The sequence below is a fragment of the Loxodonta africana genome, chromosome 3 (assembly GCF_030014295.1).
Source record: "Loxodonta africana isolate mLoxAfr1 chromosome 3, mLoxAfr1.hap2, whole genome shotgun sequence".
NCBI lineage: Eukaryota > Metazoa > Chordata > Mammalia > Proboscidea > Elephantidae > Loxodonta > Loxodonta africana.
Window position 1 is genome coordinate 32,536,911 of NC_087344.1, and position 18,080 is coordinate 32,554,990.

General features: G+C 54.2%; 2 protein-coding genes across 4 annotated transcripts; both read left to right on the forward strand.

Annotated features, from left to right (window-relative positions):
- Window positions 1–16: 16 nt before the first annotated feature.
- Window positions 17–8,781, forward strand: BABAM1 (BRISC and BRCA1 A complex member 1). Of its 2 annotated transcripts, none has more exons than XM_010593234.3 (10): window positions 17–140; window positions 450–573; window positions 1,072–1,407; window positions 2,275–2,333; window positions 3,983–4,103; window positions 4,182–4,260; window positions 5,732–5,756; window positions 7,222–7,351; window positions 7,544–7,630; window positions 8,348–8,781. In XM_010593234.3, exons 3-10 carry the CDS (start codon window positions 1,123–1,125, stop codon window positions 8,549–8,551), a joined length of 990 nt encoding a protein of 329 aa, XP_010591536.1. In that variant the 5' UTR covers window positions 17–140; window positions 450–573; window positions 1,072–1,122; the 3' UTR covers window positions 8,552–8,781. The 2 variants fall into 2 exon arrangements, with proteins under 2 accessions (XP_010591536.1, XP_003413081.1); XM_003413033.4 differs by having other exon boundaries at window positions 18–140; window positions 450–597.
- Window positions 8,782–10,724: 1,943 nt separating this feature from the next.
- On the forward strand, window positions 10,725–17,122 carry ANKLE1 (ankyrin repeat and LEM domain containing 1). Of its 2 annotated transcripts, XM_064280942.1 has the most exons (7): window positions 10,725–10,819; window positions 10,912–11,044; window positions 11,596–12,384; window positions 12,484–12,661; window positions 12,921–13,080; window positions 13,192–13,321; window positions 13,565–17,122. In XM_064280942.1, exons 2-7 carry the CDS (start codon window positions 10,987–10,989, stop codon window positions 13,735–13,737), a joined length of 1,488 nt encoding a protein of 495 aa, XP_064137012.1. In that variant the 5' UTR covers window positions 10,725–10,819; window positions 10,912–10,986; the 3' UTR covers window positions 13,738–17,122. The 2 variants fall into 2 exon arrangements, with proteins under 2 accessions (XP_064137012.1, XP_064137011.1); XM_064280941.1 differs by lacking the exons at window positions 10,725–10,819; window positions 10,912–11,044 and having other exon boundaries at window positions 11,055–12,384; window positions 12,921–13,321.
- The last annotated feature ends 958 nt before the right edge of the window (window positions 17,123–18,080 follow it).

Sequence of the window (18,080 nt, forward strand, 5' to 3'; positions counted from 1 at the left end):
CCTCGTCGGCTCAGCTCTTCGCTCGCAACGAGAACTACACTTCCCAGGAGGCCTTGCGGTGGGTTATCGTCACTTCCGGCCAGGAAGATGGCAGCTTCTTAGGGAGTCGTCGGCCGATTTGGAAAGAGGCTCCGGCTTCGGTGAGCAGAAGTTGGGTGGTGAAAGCGTGCAGGGCCCATCCCTAGAGGCCCAGCTCCCCTAGTTTTGACCCCAGATATCCAGCTGCTCCCCTGCCCTGAGCTGCCGCCTTCAGCTCTGTTTTCTCCTGCAGTCTAGCCTCCATCGTTCTTGCTGCAGTTAAAGCTTTGTTTTCCTTAGAGGTTGTGGGAGCTGCAAGGCTCTCAGAGGCCATCCCGGGCATTGTCCATATAGTCAAACTGTTCCACCGGCGTTCTGTCTCCCCGCAAAGGGTTCTGTAGCACCCAGATCTCTGCCTCTCCCCTCCACAGACATCCTCCAGGCATCCCAGCGCCCTCGTGGGAGAATCCTAGAAGTTATTATTACTTTATTCGCGAAGACGTTTCCAGTTTCAGGGGACAGAAAATCCAACTCAATCTGACTTAAGCAAGAAAGGCAAGTTGCTAGCTTACAGAACTGGTAAGTTTCAGGCATAGCTGGATCCGGGCGCTCAGAAGTCTGTTTATGTCATTTTCTGAGTGGGCATACCAGCCTGCACACCCCTAAAGGGAGCCCCTCTTCTTTAATAGCACCATTGGAAGTCCCATAGCTGCCCCTTACTGGCATGTGTTGGGTCGTGTGCCCGTCACTGAGCCAGTCACAGTGGCCAGGGTGCTGGAATGTGCTCATTGGTCAGGAAGCCGAGGGGCAAGGTTAACTCTACTGAAAAGTGGGAGGTTATTACCTTAATTCAGAATGGATGATGCTGGGCTAATAGGTGTAAAAACTGTCCATCTTACAGTTGAGGAGACTGAGGCCCTGCGAGGGGTGACTCTTATATTTGGTAAACAGCTCATGCCCAGTCCTCTGTCCCAGATCATCTGCCTGGACGTTTTGGAGGAAACGTCACTGTCATTATTTTTTTATTAACCGAGTATTCTTTAAACCCTGAAGGGAAGGATCCTGGCATCCCCCATCCCTGCTGTATCCAGCTACACAGGAACTATGGAAGTTGCAGAGCCCAGCAGCCCCACTGAGGAAGAAGAGGAGGAGGAAGAGCAGTCTGCCGAGCCTCGGCCCCGCACACGCTCCAACCCGGAGGGGGCCGAGGACCGGGCGCTGGGGACCCAGGCCAACGTGGGCAGCCGTAGTGAGGGTGAGGGTGAGGCAGCCAGTGCTGACGATGGGACTCCCAACCCACCAGGTGCTGGCCCAAAGCCCTGGCAGGTGCCCCCGCCAGCCCCTGAGGTCCAGGTTCGAACACCGAGGGTCAACTGTCCAGAGAAGGTGGTAAGTGTTGGTTGGGAATGGGGCGGTCGCTACATCGCCTTGTCAAAAGACCTCTTTAAAGTGTTAAAAAGCAAAGGATGTCACTTTGGTGACTAAGATGCACCTGAGCCAAGCCACAGTCTTTTCAGTCACTTTACGTGTGTGCAAAAGCTGGATGGTGTAAAAGGAAGACAGAAGAAAAATTGATGCACTTGAATTGTGGTGTTGGTGAAGACTGTGGTATATACCAGGGATGCCAGAAGAACGAACAAATCAGTCCTGGAAGAAATGCAACTAGAATGTTCCTTAGAAGTGAGGATGATGAGATTTTGCCTCACTTACTTTGGACACATCAGCAGGAATGACCAATCACTAGAAAAGCCCATCATAGTTGGTAAACTGGAGGGTCAGCAAAATCGAGGAAAACCCTCCTTGAGATGAATTGACACAATAGCCCCACGATGGACTCAGATATACCCCAAGGATTGTGAAGATGGTGCGGAACCAGGCAGCAGTTCATATTGTTACATATAAAACCAAAAAACCCATTGCCATTGAGTTGATTCCAACTCATAGTGACCCTATAGGATAGAGTAGAACTGTTCCTTAGGGTTTCCAGGGAGCAGCTGGTGGATTCAAACTGATGACATTTTGGTTAGCATCGTAGCATGCTGTAGCTCTCAACCACTGCACCACCCGGGCCCTGTTATATATGAGGTGGCCATGAATTGGACCTGACTCGACAGCAACTAACAAAAACATTTTGCCTTGTCAGTGGGGCTGCTTGGCAGGGGAAGGCTTGAGTAGTGGGGCTGTCTGGGGGCTGGTGTTCACAGCCAGTTGCTGCTGGACCCAGGGCCCCTCACCACCCCCCAACATCCTTTGCAGATCATCTGCCTAGACCTGTCAGAGGAAATGTCACTGCCAAAGCTGGAGTCATTCAACGGGTGAGATGGACATCTTGGGGCTCAAACACCTAGCCGTGGCTGGGGAGGGGCCCTGTCACAGAGACTTCCAGTACCAGTTGTCCCCCGGAGCAACTAGAGGCTCGCCAACAGGGAAATCTGAGGCAGGTGGAACCTCATCTAGGTTGGAGCCTGCTCTCTATGGGCTCTGGTTCGAGGTCATGAACCTAATGAAGCATCTGATCTCCCCAGGTCCCTAAACCCACTCTGAACGAGCAACTTCTAGAAAATTTAAATGAACACTCCCCCATCTCAAAGTCCTAGATCTGCTGTAACAGAAGTACCATAAGTGGGTGACTTTAAAGTGGGGGCTTTGAACTGGTTGGTTCTGGTTTGAACCCCTGCTGAGAATTTGCATTTTTACTGAGGCAAGGCTAATGGTGCTAGTTAGGGACCAGTTTTGAGAACCACTAGTAGAGCAGTGTGGTTTTCAAAATTTTTTATACATAAGGATCACCTGGTGATATTGTTAAAATGTAGGTTCTGATTTAGTATACCTGCATTAAAGAACAGAAGTTTATTTTCTCACAGTTCAGGAGGCTAGTCCAAATTCAGGGTGCCAGCTCTAGGGGAAGGCTCTCCGTCAGCTCTGGGAGAAAAATCCTTGTCTCAGCTTCCCCAGCATTCTGGAGTCCCTGGGTGAAGCAAATGGTTTCGCGCTTGACTGCTAACTGGAAGGTTGACGGTTTGAACCCAACCAGAGGTGCCTTGGAAGAAAGGTCTGCCACTCTGCTTCCAAAAGGTCACAGCTTTGAAAAACCCTGTACTACTCTGCACTCATGGGGTCACTATGAGTTGGAGGCAACTCCGTGGGGATATCCAGATGGCATCTGCATTTTCCCCATCTGTGCTTGCTTGCTCTTGTGCCTTATCTGCTCTTCTTATATCTCAGAAGTGATTGGTGTAAGACGCGCCCTACACTGATATGGCCTCATTCACATAACAAGGAAAGACCTATTCCCAAATGGGGTCACGTCCACGGGTATTAAACAAAAAAGTTGATTCCAACCCATAGCAACCCTGTAGGACAGAGTAGAACTGCCCCCTAGGGTTTCCAAGGAGCAGCAGGTGGGCTCATACTGCCGACCTTTTGGTTAGCATCTAAGCTCTTAACCACTGCACCGCTGTGGCTCCATCCACAGGTATAGGGGTTAGGATTTACAACACATATTTCTGGGAGACACAGTTTAATCCCTAACAGGCTGTGAGAAGCAGAGGTCTCAGGGAGTGAGCAGAGCCGGGATTCAGAACCAGGCCTGGCTGACCCCAAAGCCCCTGCCCTGAGCCACCTGAGTCGCTGCAGGGTCAGGTGGCCCAGGCCTGAGGGGCTTCCGGTTGGTCTTGTGGATGAGCCTGCCCTCCCCTCCCTGCTACCTGCCCACGACTGTCCTGCCAAGGAGAGTTCCAGCATGGGCTCAAGTGGAGTGAATGTGAGAACTGGGCTGCCCAGAGGGCGCCACCTGGAGAGGGTGGGACCTCAGAGGTCAGCCAGACCTGGTGTCCGACCTGCACCTCTGAACATCATCTTGGGGGTGGTGGAAGGTTTCCCAGCTGAGTGGGCAAGGAGCCCTGGGGCCCTCGGTCCAGGAGGCCCTGCCTCAGTGCGCCCCACTGCCTGCCTCCCCCCACAGCTCTAAAACCAACGCCCTCAACGTCTCCCAGAAGATGATTGAGATGTTTGTTCGGACCAAGCACAAGATCGACAAGAGCCACGAGTTCGCCCTGGTGGTGGTGAACGATGACACGGCCTGGGTGAGGCGGGGTGGGGGGCGCGGGGGTACCTTGGGGGTGAGGCCCGGACCCTTCCGCTGAGCCTTCTGCCTCCTGTAGCTGTCAGGCCTGACCTCTGACCCCCGTGAACTGTGCAGCTGCCTCTACGACCTGGAGACCGCCTCCTGCTCCACCTTCAGTATCCTTCCTGGGGGTACCCCCTGTGGCGGGGGGGGGTGGCCCTTCCTGTCACCCGAGCTGGGGAGAGGGTTGGCTGGCTCAGGATCACTTGGATTCAGATCCCAGTTCTGAACTTCAGTTTTCCCGTCTTTAAAATGGGGCAAAGATACCGTGTGGCCCAAGCGGTTGGTGTTTGGCTGCTAGCCCAGAGGTTGGCAGTGTGAACCCACGCAGTGGCGTCACGGAGCACAGTCCTGGTGAAATGCTTCAGTAAGGATTACAGGCAGGAAAACCCTGTGGGGCAGTTCTACTCTGCAACACATGGGGTCACCAGGAGTTGGCGTAGACTCAGCAGCTGGTTTCTATTGAGCACCTACTGGGTGCACAGAGGTCCCTGAGGGGCTTGAATGGTTTGCACTTGTCTGTTAACGTCAAGGTTTGCAGTTTGAACCCAACCAGTGGTGCCACGGAAGAAAGGCCTGGTGATCTGCTGCCATAAAGATGATAGCTAAGGAAACCCTATGGAGCGCAGTTGTGCTCTGTGACACATGGGGGCCCCGTGAGTCAGGGGCCGACGGATGACAGCTAACAAGAGAGACAGCCAAATGGGGCGCCAAACTGCCTAACCCAGAGAGTTCCTGGGAAGATAAAGGCATTCGTACAAATAGCAGAAACAGCTTGTTTCTGACACCAAGTACCACCGGAAGAGCTTCGCAGATCCTGACTTAGGCTGTCTAGGATGTACCCGCACGGGGGCACTTCATGCAGGGCCAGGTACACAGTAAGCGTTCAGTATACGGCAGCACGTAACCCCAAAGTTGCAGTTACCCCTATGGCCCCTTCAACCCGGGCGCAGCACATTTTATGCCAAGTTGAACATTAATAAAAGCCAGTTGCCATCGAGTTGACTCTCTCATGCCAGCCCTGTGCGTATCAGAGTAGAACTGTGCTCCATAGGGTTTTTGGTGGCTAGTTTTTCAGAAGCAGGTTGCCAGGGTTTTCTTTTGAGGTACTTCTGGGTGGACTTGAGTCTCCAACCTTTTGATTAGCAGCTGAGCACATTCCCTGTTCACACTACCCAGAGACTCTAGCTGAACATTAAAGTAAAAACTTGAGTAGAAAAGGATCCCTGGTCCCAGCAAGTTAAAAAAGTAATCAGTTGGAAGTGAAGGGGGAGGACAGTGGGGGCTGGGAATGGTGGGGACGAGGGTTGGGGTCTCAGGCTCAGGCTTTGTGAGGACAGCATCCCTCACCGTAAAGGAAAGGGAGTTTTGAGTCCTCCAGAGTTTCCAGGGTATCCAATGTTAGTCCCCCATCTCCTGATTCATGTTGAGGGGAAACCGAGGCTCGGAGAGGTGGAGCCACTTAGCCAGGGTCACATAGCACGTCTCTAGCAGAACTGTGGGAAATGGTCACTCCCAGTGTCAGGGACCTGTCCGCCCCTGCCTGGCACCGCTCTGCTACCTGCCTTCTCCTTAGCACTCCGCCAGATCTTGAAGGCCTCTTCAGCCTCATGTAAGTCCCTAAGGAGAAAGGATATTTTTCCTTTAGAAGGAAAGATCCTTTGTGGGCAAAAGCTCCAACCAGCACAGACATAGTCAGTGGAGCCCCAAAGCCTCCCCACTCCCAGCCTCTCCCCCTGGAACAGTCGTTCACTTCTCTGTTTGGAAACATTTTTCTCAAAAGAGGCCCTTCCCCGAGTCTCACACTAGTTCTGTGACTGCCACATGCTCCTTCGCCCTCATCTTTTTTTTTTTTTATAACCCAGGGGTTGGCAGACTTTTAGCATACAGGGCCAGATGGTAAATAATTCAGGCTCTGCAGGTCTTAGGGTCTCTGTCACAGCTACTCAACTCTGCTGTTGTTTCCAGAAAGCAGCCATAGACAATACATAATGGATGGGTGTGGATGTGTATCAACAGAACTTTATTGACACACACTGACATTTGAATTTCATAGACTTTTCACCTGTCAGGCAATATTCTACTTTTTATTTTTTCAGCCCTTTAAAATATGTAAAAACCACTTTTTGTTTGCCAACCGCTGTTTTAACTAACTCCTTTCTTTCCCCTTTCTCATCCTTATTAACCTGGTACGACCATCTCAGCCGGTTTTGCAAATGAGTCCCTGGGGTAAATTCCCAGTGGAGGACATACTGGGTCAAAGACTAGCTGCATGCTTCTGATTTTGCTAGACTTCGCTGAAGAATTTTCTTAAGAAATACTTACCTCTGAACATTGATGACTGAGGTGCTCTGTCTCCTCACAGGCTCCCTAATACTGGGGTTGATCCTCCTGTTGAAAGTTCTACCCATTTGATAGGTGGGGAAAGGCTGCACGTTACTTTGCTGTGCTTTTCCTTGAGCCTCTTTTTGTTACATTTTTAAAAAATTGTATGTAACACAGTATTTGACAGTTCAGCATTCTCTCTTCTTTTTGTTCATTTTTAAGCCGTTCAGTATTTTCCCAGTTATTTATCTATTTGTGGACTTTGGCTATTTTTCTGTGGAGATGTTGACTTTTTCTTATTGGTGATAAGGTTTGCTTTTTACTATTAAGAACCCTCCATTTGCCTAGTGCTCTTTGCCCAAACATTACCCCATCCTGGACGAGGGTGGGGTCCACCTGGGATGCTGACTTAGCAAAGAAGATATGGTCCCTGCATCAGGGTATCCTGGCCTGGTAGGGGAGGTACATGTCACTAGGCAGTTCCAGCTCAGCTGTGATGGGGGACGCTTAGGGCTCTGAGGGTGGACAGAGTAGAATCCAGCCCCAGGGGTCTGTGAAGGCTCACTGGGGGAGAGATGAGGCGGGGAGGTGCTCCAGGCAGAAGGAACAGCAGGGTGGGGAGGTTCAGAGGCAGCAGTGAACTCTGGAGGGGCCTTGCCCACCTGGTGAGGAGCTGGGCTCTCTTTGAGGGTGATGAGCAGGGCAGACCCTCAGGGTGTGCTCTGGCCGGACCCTGCCCTCCGGCTCTGCAGCCAGCAGAAGACGGAACTGCCAGTCACAGAGAATGTGCAGACGATCCCGCCCCCATATGTGGTCCGCACCATACTCGTCTACAGCCGTCCGCCCTGCCAGCCCCAGTTCTCCCTGACGGAGCCCATGAAGGTGGGTGGGGCCACGGAGAGGAAGGGACACCTGGAGCCAGCTGGGTGGTGGTTAGACACCAGGAGGGACTTCCCAGCGGCAGTGGCTGGGGCACCTGGGAATGGATTTCAGGGGCTGAAGGAGCATTCAGGATCATGGCCATGGGGGCAGGGGATGATTTGAGCCTCCAAGGCTGGTGTTCTTCCCCTGCAGAAAATGTTCCAGTGTCCATATTTCTTCTTCGATGTTGTTTACATCCACAACGGTGCAGATGAGAAGGAGGAGGAGATGAGCTGGAAGGTGAGCGGCCATGGCAAACGTGTGGGGCAGGTATGGGTGACTACCTGGGGTCTGGGGGGATCCTCCACAGGGGTCCTTACCTCCATTTACCAGCCCTGGAGCCCTGGCCCAGTTGGGCCATGATCATTCAGTCATTCAACAGCCATTGCTTATGTGTATGCTGTTAGCTCACAGTGGCCAAATAAGGCAGGAGTCACATGCTAGGGAGGCTGGGGGTCCTTGGGACATTGGCTCAGGGAACATGTCTGGGTTCCATCTACCTCCTCCCCAGCCTCTATTGTTTCTTGCCCTTCCTGCCTGTGCCTTCACTGGGCCCTCCCCAGGCTCTGCTGGTTCTTCTCATCTCAGCCCCAAGTAGCTGTGAGACCTTGAGTGGGCCCCTTACCTCTCTGAGCCTCAGTTTTCCCAACTACAAAGTGGAGACCAGCCTTCTACTCACCCATTAATACTCAACTCAGAAGGCCCTCCTTTGGGATGCCTTCCCTGCTCCTTAAGAAAGAACGTCATTGGGGCTGGGGGTATCTGTGTCCGACTGTGTCTCTACCTAGAGGGGGAGGACTGTGCAGGTGGGAGGGAGTGGTTGCTGAATGCTGAAAGTATTTTCTGCTTGGAGAACTCCTCTGGGAAGCCCCCTCCTCTGGGAAGCCCTCCAGAGGCAGGGAGGGCCTGTCTAGGGGAACCCCTGGCTGACCAGACCCCTCTTCGTGGCCTCCCCAGGACATGTTTGCTTTCATGGGCAGCCTGGATACCAAGGGCACAAGCTACAAGTATGAGGTGGCGTTGGCGGGGCCGGCCCTTGAGCTGCACAACTGCATGGCCAAGCTGTTGGCTCACCCGCTGCAGCGGCCCTGCCAGAGCCACGCTTCCTACAGCCTGCTAGAAGAGGAGGATGAGGCCGCCGAGGTTGAGGCCACTGTCTGAGCCAGCCGTGAGCACCTCAGCTTCCCTGCATGGTGACAGCCTTGGCCTGGAGTGGCAGCTCTCAGACTGGCTTCTGTGGAGACCTGAGGGGGTGCCAGGAGGCAACCGAGAGGCTGTGTGCACCCATTCTCCATGTTCCCCAGCTGATCCCCCACCCCTAGTTGATGTCAATTGTAGCTTTTAATCTTTCCCGTGGGATTTTGTCATCAAAATAAAAATGTGAGAATCCACCACCCCAGCCCACTTGTATTAACTGGGATCTTCTTGGTTGCAAATGACAGAAAAACCCATCCACTGAGCCAAAACAGGAAAGAGTTGGTTCCTGTGGCTGAGAAGCTTGGTGGCTTCAGGCCAGGCTGTATCCGGGTGCTTGGACAACACATGTAATGCCCTGTATGGTTGATGTCCAATGTGCCCTGCCTTCTCCCAACCCTGGAGAGGGATGAGATGGCCCCACCACTCACCAAACCCCAAACCAGGTGAAGTGAGGGCTCTCCCAGCACCCCTGTATGATTGGCCCTGCCTGGGTCATGTGAGCTCCCATTAGGACAGCCATGGGCCACAGCCCCAGGATGTTCTGATTGGTTGGGCCCAGATCATGCCTTTCCCCAGGGGTTGGAAGATCGACAGTTCTATCAGGGAAGTGTGGATGTTTCCCAGAGGAAGGGGATAGGGGTAACACACTACAGGTCCACCATTCAACCACTTTTCTAGATAATGTGCACTTGTGAAAGAAGTTTACCAGCCAGATTTTCTTAGCTCCATATGAGATGAAAATAGTTTTATTGAGCAACTGCTCTCGCCTCCCGGTGACCATTTACTGAACACCTAGTGTGTCCTGTGCCTGCTCCTTCAATCCTCACACCAGCCTCCATTTTACAGAGGAGGCTGAGGGCAGCAGAGGTACAGCAGCGTCAGCGTTCCTAAGTAATGGACTCCCACTCCCGCGGGGTTGAAAACTGCTGCACAGAACTTCTGGAGGTGGGGGCTGGACAGGGAGGCCTCCTGTAGCATTGGGGCTGTGCGCACTAATGGGGAGCCCCTGGGTGGTGCAAATGGTTAAGCAGTTGACTGCTAACCAAAAGGTTGGTGGTTCAAAACCACCTAGAAGCACCTCGAAAGTAAGGCCTGGCGATCTGCTACTGAAAGGTCAGCCTTGAAAAGCCGATGGAGCCGTTCTATTCTGCACACATGGGGTTGTCCTGAGTCAGAAGTGACCTCCTGGCAAGCAAAAACAACACATCAATGGAGGTCTTCTCAGTAGAGGGTTCCGAGAGACTTCCATACTGTGGGCACCCCGGGTCCCCATCATAGCTCCACCCCCTCCAGCGGGGTGGGTCTCCCCAATATGAGCTGAGATACTGGCACACCCCAGCCCTTATCGGTGGCCCCAGACCTCTTTCCTGAGCGCCACCCCGGGTCTCGGGTCCGGGTGGCACCGACGCGAACCCCGAACCAGATGTGGACGCAGGTCCGGTGTGGCGCGGCGCGGCCTGGCTGGGGACCCCAAGCGGGGATCCACGGGCAGCGGTACGCCGCGGCGCATGCGCGCGGGAATAGCGCGGGAAACCGGCGGCTCGGGGAGAGCCGGCACCGCCCGGCCATGGGCGCTGCAGACCGGCTGGCGCAGCTGCTGCGGGCGGCGCTTCGGGCGGAGGAGCCGCGGTGAGCCTGGGGCCCAGGCAGGGCCGTGCTGGGCCAAGGCCAGGGCTAGGCTGACGCCGCTGTCCCCTGTCCCCAGGGAAGTGGAGGAGCTGCTGCGGCGCGGCGCCGACCCCAACCTGGTGCTACCGGACGGCGCGGCGGCCATGCATCTGGCGGCCGGGGCGCGGCGCCCGCGCGGCCTCCGCTGCCTCGAGGCGCTGCTGCGGCGGGGCGGGGATCCCAACGTTCGGTGAGGCGGCCCGTCACCGGGCAGGCAGACAGAGGTCGGGGGCGAGGCCCGAAGGCCCAGGGAGGGGCCGCACCGTTCGGGGGTGGTGCTTGGGGCCCAAGGGCTGGGACCAGGGTCGGAAGGGGGCGGTTGGAGTCCCAGGTCGTGGGCGGGCTATTGGGTTGCGCTGGAGCCAAAGGGTGGGGATCAGGGGTTCGGATCTGAGGGCGGAGGCTTGCGGCGTTGGGAAATCGGGACCGATGCTGACCCTTCTCCGGCCGCCACCCAGCTCGTCTGAGGGCCTGACCCCGCTGCATGTAGCTGCCGCCTGGGGCTGTCTCCGCGGCGTGGAGCTGCTGCTGAGCCAGGGAGCGGACCCGGTGCTGCGCGACCAGGTGGGGACTCTGCGCGGGCCGGCGAGGAGCGCGCGCGGGCAGGAGGGCGGACAAAGGGCCTAGGGCGCCCCCTGCTGACTGCGCCGCCGCAGGACGGTCTCCGCGCGCTCGATCTGGCAGAGCAGCAGGGACACCGGGACTGCGCGCGCGTCCTGGGGAAGCTGGGGATGCGAACCCGGATCCGCGCACCGACTCTGGAGCAGGAGCCCGATCCAGAGCCCGGTGGTGAGTGGGCCCTTAGGGGCCTCGGGGCTTCTTCTACTGTTTTTGATGGCTTTGAGTGTCTCGGGCACTTTCTGTTTCCTCACGTCTCCAGCCCTATCTGTCTCCAGCTGCTTTAGCAACCGCTGTCTCTGGCTCTATCTCTGGCTGTTTCTGACCATCTTCTATTTCCGGTTATCTCAGAACGTGTCCAGCTGTCTCAGGCAGTTTCTGACTGGTTCTGCCTTTTCCCCACTGTCTCTCGAGGTTCCCGACTGTCTTGAAATGCTTCCAATTGTTCTTGCACTTTTTTCAGTTGTCTGGCAGTTTCCAGCCATCTCCAGCTGTTTCCAGTGGTCTCCGGCTGTTTCTGTCTTTGGGTATTCTGGCTGTGTTTCGATGCTCTCCAGCTGTCTCTGGCTGTCTCCCACTGTTTTCTGCTGGCTGTCTCTGCCTCCAGCTCTCTCCCTCTTCTCTGTAACCCCAACTGCCTGTATCTGAGTTCGGCTCAGATATTTCTGTCTCTCCTGCCATGCCCCCCTCCTCTCTGATCCACTGTCTCTCCCCTACTCCAGGCCCTGAAGAAAATGGACTGCGCACCAGCCTTTCTGTCCCTCCCAATGTGACCTTGGACTCCACAGTGCTCCAGACCCAGCTGGGCATAGGTGACGGTAGGGACCTGGGCCTTGAGGCTGCTCCTGGACAGCCCAACCTCCCTGAGCCCCAGGAGGCTGCTAACCAGAACCACAGCTTGGAGGCCCCCCTGGGGCTTTGGGACTACAGCTCTGAAGCCTCCTTTGTCACCGCAGTGGAGGCCTCTGGAGCCGAGGACTCAGCCCCTGACAGCCCCCCCTGGGCCAGGTCATTGCCCCACACCATGCAGGGACTCCTGCCTGGCGTCTGGCCACCCCAGAGGGTGCCAAGGTCCCTGAGTGCCTCACCGCTGGCTCATCGAGCCATAATGGGGAACAGGGAGGCAGAACTCAACTCTCATCTGCAGGCCCTGACTCTGTCTTCCACGGATGCAGATGACTCCGCTTCCTCCTCCTCTACCTCCTCCACTCCTTGCCCAGCCCAGAACCCCCTATGGGAACCGCCACTGGGACCCCCTGACCTGTACTTCCTGACCGATGACCAGACATCCCTCGACAGCGATGTGGCTGCCCTTTGGCTGACAGAGGACGAGGAGCAGTCCACAGATGGCAGGGACCCTGTCCCCACTTGCTGGCACCCACCGGTCCCTGCCGTGTCTGACCTGGAGCTGCTGTGGCAACTCCGAGTGCACGGAGAGAGTCCTGGCCCCATCACACCCTTCACCCGACCATACTACCTCCAGCGGCTAGAAGAAGCCAAGGCTGGGCCTGGTTAGTCCCTTCTGAGCCCACAGCATCTGCAGCCCCGCTTTCCGCCTCTCTGGGAACCACTCCTTCCTCCCTCTCCCTTGACTCAGTTTCCCGTCCCAGGCCCAAACCTTGCAGGTCACAGCCCGGAGCTGGCCGAGGCCCTGCGGACAGGCCGCATCCCAGATGCCCAGGCAGAAGAGGACGCACTAGCCCAGCAGTTTGAGCAGCCTGATCCCGCCAGGAGGTGGCGGGAAGGAATTGTGAAGTCTAGCTTCACATACCTGCTGCTGGACCCCAGGTAAGACTCAAGAGTGGGAGCTGGACCTTCCTGGGATTGACTCTTCCTTGTTGTGTGACTTCAGTAAGCGTCTGGCCCTATCTATAAAGGCAGGTGGATCCAATTCAACATGACAAGCAGCCTCAGGAAATAGCTACTTCTCTCTGATTCTATAAGGTGGGGTCGCTAGACATAGGTTAGAGCTGCTCTGTGACCTTGGGGACTGTCTCTGGGGTCCCTTTGGTCACTTTTCCCTCTCTGAGCTGCCCATTTTCTCCAGGGAAACTCAGGACCTGCCAGGCCGAGCCTTCTTGCTGACCCCAGCTGAACGTCTCCAGACATTTGTCCGCGCCATCTTCTATGTGGGCAAGGGGACACGGGCCCGCCCAGATGCCCATCTCTGGGAAGCCATTGGCCAACGTGGGCGGCCAGGAAAGCAGGTGTGGGGATCAGGATCAGGGTTCCTGCAGAGGCAGCCATGCACAGGTAGAGAGAGGAAGGAGGGAATTGGGAGGCTGACCCATGACCCCATCCCCACTCTGGGCCCCCAGGCCTGTGCCAAGGTGCGCCGGATTCTGGACATCTGGGCCAGTGACCGTGGTGTCATCTCCCTGCATTGCTTCCAGCACGTGGTCGCCGCGGAGGCCTACACACGGGAGGCATGTCTTGTGGATGCTCTAGGTGGGTGCTTGGTGCATGGTGCACGGGGGAGACTTGGCCTGCCAATTCCCTCAATCCCTCCATCTCAGGCCTGTTCGTTTGTTTAATGAGCAGTCATTGAGCACCAACTCTGTACCTACTTGTGCAAATATTTTGCTTTGTCGGTTTATCCCCACTAGAAGACAATACACAGTGGGTTCGTTGTCACATACTTGTGCTAGGGGTCCCTGAGTTGCCCAGTTACCCCACCCCTAATCTCCCCAGGGATCCAGACGCTGACCAACCAGAAACAAGGGCATTGCTACGGAGTGGTGGCGAGCTGGCCTCCTGCCCGGCGCCGCCGCCTGGGGGTGCACCTGCTGCACCGTGCCCTCCTTGTCTTCCTAGCTGAGGGCGAGCGAGAACTGCGGCCCCAGGACATCCAGGCCCGCGGCTGAGCACTGGAGAACCGGCCATCTGGCCTGGGCGAAGAGCAGAGTGTTTAAACATCCTGGCGACCACATGCAGATAGTAGCCACCATCTCTGCCTCCAGAAGGCAAGGCCGGTGGGGTGGGCTCCCTCCACAGGCTAAAGGAGAACTCTTTAGAGGTGGGACTGCCAGGGAGGGAGTGAGCTCCCTATCACCAGAGGTAGACAAGCAGGGATCTGAAGGTGCTTCGGAACATTCTGGTGCTTTTGCAGTTTGGTCCTTGTTGCATAGACAGTCCAGTTTTATCTGCCAGTCACAGAGAGGAGCTGCTGGACCCCCTTGTGGGGCAGGCTGGGGGCTCCTTAGAGACATACTCAGGGGTTCCATTTCCAGACCAGTTACTTATCTGTCTGAGCCTCAGTTTCCTTAGTTGAACAACACAGACAGTGAGAGGCCTTACCTCAGGGGATTAAACAAGGTCATCAGGTAAAGCTGTGGCTCAGCCCAGCACTGGGCAGAGGTGGCCCCGAAGCCCAGGTGGAACTCCCAAGTGGGAGATGTTCTCTCGTCCCTGGGGTCATCATAAGTCGGGACCAACTCAGTGGCAGCTAACAAGTCCCGTACCCTGTCCACTGATTCTCAAAACCCCCACACAGACCTCAACTGGACCTCCTCTTCCCCACCAGGGGATTGGCTGTTTGGCTGTCTCCCTCTATGGGAGGTCAAGTGCATGGAGAGAGTCCCAGCCCCATCACACCCTTCACCTGACCACATTACCTCCAGCGGCTGGAAGAATTGCTGTACAGCGTGGGCCTCGTGGTGTGGCTTCTCTGAGCTTGTCTCTTCTGCTGTAAAATGGGGTTAATAACCCCAGGTCCCCAGCTGTGCTACCAGATTGCAGACTAGTCACATATACAAAGAGCTTCTGTAAACACCAAGCCACCATCCGTGTGAGGTACTGCTGTGATGTTGGCAGCCTAGTTTGTGGGGGATAGTTGAAATTTTCTAGATGTTGCTTCTTCAAAGTGGGTTTACAGACTTGGCGGAGCCCAGGTGGTGCAAACAGTTTGCAGTCAGCTGCTAACTTAAAGGCTGGTGGTTTGAACCCACCTGGCAGCACCACGGGAGAAAGGCCTGGCGATCTGCTTCCCTAAAGATCACAGCCAACAAAATCCAACAGCATTCAGTTCTACTTTTTAACACATGAGGCCGCCATGAGTTGGAGTCGACTTGATGACAATGGGTCTTTTTAGGGACCTAAGGAGATGTGTTGCCTCATTGGGTTCATGACCCGCTCATCATGGCTCAGCAAACCAGGGCCCACAGGGAGCAGTCTGTAACCTGGGTTGAGGTTCCACTTGCCTCACATTCTCCCATTACTGAGTGCCAGAGGGGACAGCTGGTATTGGAATTAAGGACACAGTCTCTGGAGTGGGCCTGGGATTTACCACTTGTATGAAGCTTAAGAGGCCTTTGAGCTTCTGTTTTCCTTATGTGTGAAAACAGGGAGGCTTCCCAGACATCAAGTCTCATACAGCAATAGCAACTAAAATGGTATGGCATTGGCCCAGGAATACACAAGCAGGTCATCAGAAAAGAATCCAGAGGTCCTAAGAGACCTATGAAGAGATGGGATTTAGTCTAACCCAGGGTTTATCACCCTCAGCCCTGCTGCCATTTCATTCTGGATCATTCTCTGTGGTGGGGGCCAACCTGTGCACTATGGGGTGCTGAGCAGCATCCCCGGGCTCCACGCACTAGTTGCCAGTAGCAGCCCCCCCCTTCCAGCTGTGACAACCAAAAAAGTCTCAGACATCACCAATGTCCCTTGAGGGATAAAGCCTCCCTTGGCTGAGACCACTGGTGTAAACTAAAGATAGGCTCACGAACAAGTGGGGTAAGGAGAGAAGATTCAGGAACCGAGGAGACGATCCCCGCCTCTAATTCACACAAACCACAGACGGACCTAGACAGGCACTGTGATGGATTAAGCTGGGCCTGTCCCAAAAAAATATGTGTTGGAACTCTAACCCCTACACCTGTGGGTGTGATTTGGGTTAGGAATAGGATTTTCGTTGTGTTAATAAAGCTTTTTTTTTAATAAAGCTGTGTCAGTGGGAGGTGGGTCCTAAACCGAATCACTTCTGAGTGATATAAGGAAACCCTGGTGGCGTGGTTAAGAGCTTGGCTGCTAACCAAAAGGCTGGCACTTGGAATCCACCAGGTGTTCCTTGGAAAGTCTATGGGGCAGTACTACTGTGTCCTATAGGGTCGCTATGAGTTGGAATTGACCTGACGACAGCTAGTTTGGTTTGGTTTTGGTTTAAATGACATAAAGAGCAGCATAGACAGAGACAATCGAGCCCAAACAGGGGGAGATAAGCACACTTGATCACCAAAGAACCAAGTAACGCTGGAAGAGAAGAGGACCTTTCCCCAGAGCCGACAGATAGAGAACCCACCCCTAGAGCCAGTGCCCTGAATTCATACTTCTAGCCTTCTGAACTGTGAGAAAATAAATGTTCTTCAAAACTGCCCACTTGTGGCATTTGTGTTACAGCAGCACAGGGGAACTGAGACCGATGTCAAAACAAAACTGTTTGTCAAGTCGACTCCAACATGTTTTAGAGTAGAACTGTGTTTCATAGGGTTTTCAATGGCTGTAATCTTTACGGAGGGTCCCTGGGTGGTACAAGCAGTTTGTGCTTGGCTGCTAACATACAGGTTGGCGGTTCAAACCCACCCAGTGATCTGCTTCCATTAAGATTACAGCCAAGAAAACCCTATGGAACAGTTCTACTTTCTATCACACGGGGTCATCATGAGTCAGAATTAACTTGATGGCAACTAACAACAACCACCTTCACGAAAGTAGATAGCTAGGCCTTTCTTCCATGGCGATGCTGAGTAGATATGAACCGCCAGCCTAGTTAGTTGAGTTCAAATTGTGCCTAAACGGGCACATATTAAAGTAAAATATGTTAGGTGTCATCAAGTCGATTTTGACTCATAGTGACTCCATATGACAGTGTAGAATGCCTCAGAGTTTTCTTGGCTGTAATCTTTATGGGAGCAGATCGCTAGGTCTTTCTCAGACAGCTGCTAGGTGGGTTTGAACCACCAACCTTTCAGTTAACAGTTGAGTGCTTAAACGTTTGCACCACCAGCACTCCTTAGATATAGCCCATTGCTGTCGAGTCAATTCCTACTCATAATGACCGTATAGGACAGAGTACAACTGCCCCATAGAGTTTTCAAGGAGCACCTGGTAGATTCGAACTGCCAACCTTTTGGTTAGCAGACATAGCTCTTAACCACTGTGCCACCAGGATTTCCCCCTAGATATACTGAAGAGCAAAATTCTGGCCATGCAGCAGGGAAATCCTCCAGCTAGACATAAAAGGAAAAGACAGATTTGGTGGTTTAAAAATAAAAATTGTCTTCATGATGAAAGTGACCCTAAACCAAGCTAAGAGATAAAATGAGGATAATAAGTCAAACTAATAGGTGCAGGTGGGGTGGTGTGACGAGGATTCAATGAGCTGATGGGTGTTGCACTCAGCACAGGGCCTGGCATACAGTGAGCACTCACTTATGGCAGCTGTCTTTCATGGAGCCCTGGCGGCACAGTGGTTAAGAGCTGGCCTGCAAACTGAAAAGGTGGGCATTTCAAATCCACCAGCAGCTCCTTGGAAACGATATAGGGTCCCTATGAGTTGGAATCAACTCCATGGCAGTGGGTTTGGTTTTTTTGGGTCTTCCATGCAGGAGACCTGGATTCAATTCTTGCCCAACGTACCTTTTTCATAGCCACCATCCGTCAGTGGAGGCTTGCTTCTTGCTGTGATGCTGAACTTGTTTCAGGGTAGCTTCTAAACTAAGATGGACTAGGAAGAAAGGCCTGGCAGTCTGCTTCTGAAAAATCAGCCAACAAAAACCCTATGGATCACAATGGTCCAATCTGAACTGGCCACAGGGATGGTGCAGGATCTGGTAGCATTTTGTTCCGCTGTGCATGGGGTAATCATAAGTTGGGCCAACTCAATGGCAGCTAACAACAGACCTGTACCCTGTTTACTGATCCTCAAAATCTCCGAGTGGACCTCAACTGGACCTCCTTTTCCCGGCCAGGGATGAGAGCTCATTCCCTGGTTGGCTGTCTCCCTCTATGGGAATACTGCCCAAGCAGCCCCTGCATTCTGGGGCTGGACCATAGACATCCTCAACCTTCTGCAACCTGGACCATAGACATCCTCAAGGCTCTACAGGTCAGCCCAGAGGGTGCAGCACCAGCATCAGCCCAGTCTGCAGATGGGGAAAATGAGGCTCAGGGGGTGAGGACTCTGACCTGGGGTCCTCCAACACGGGTT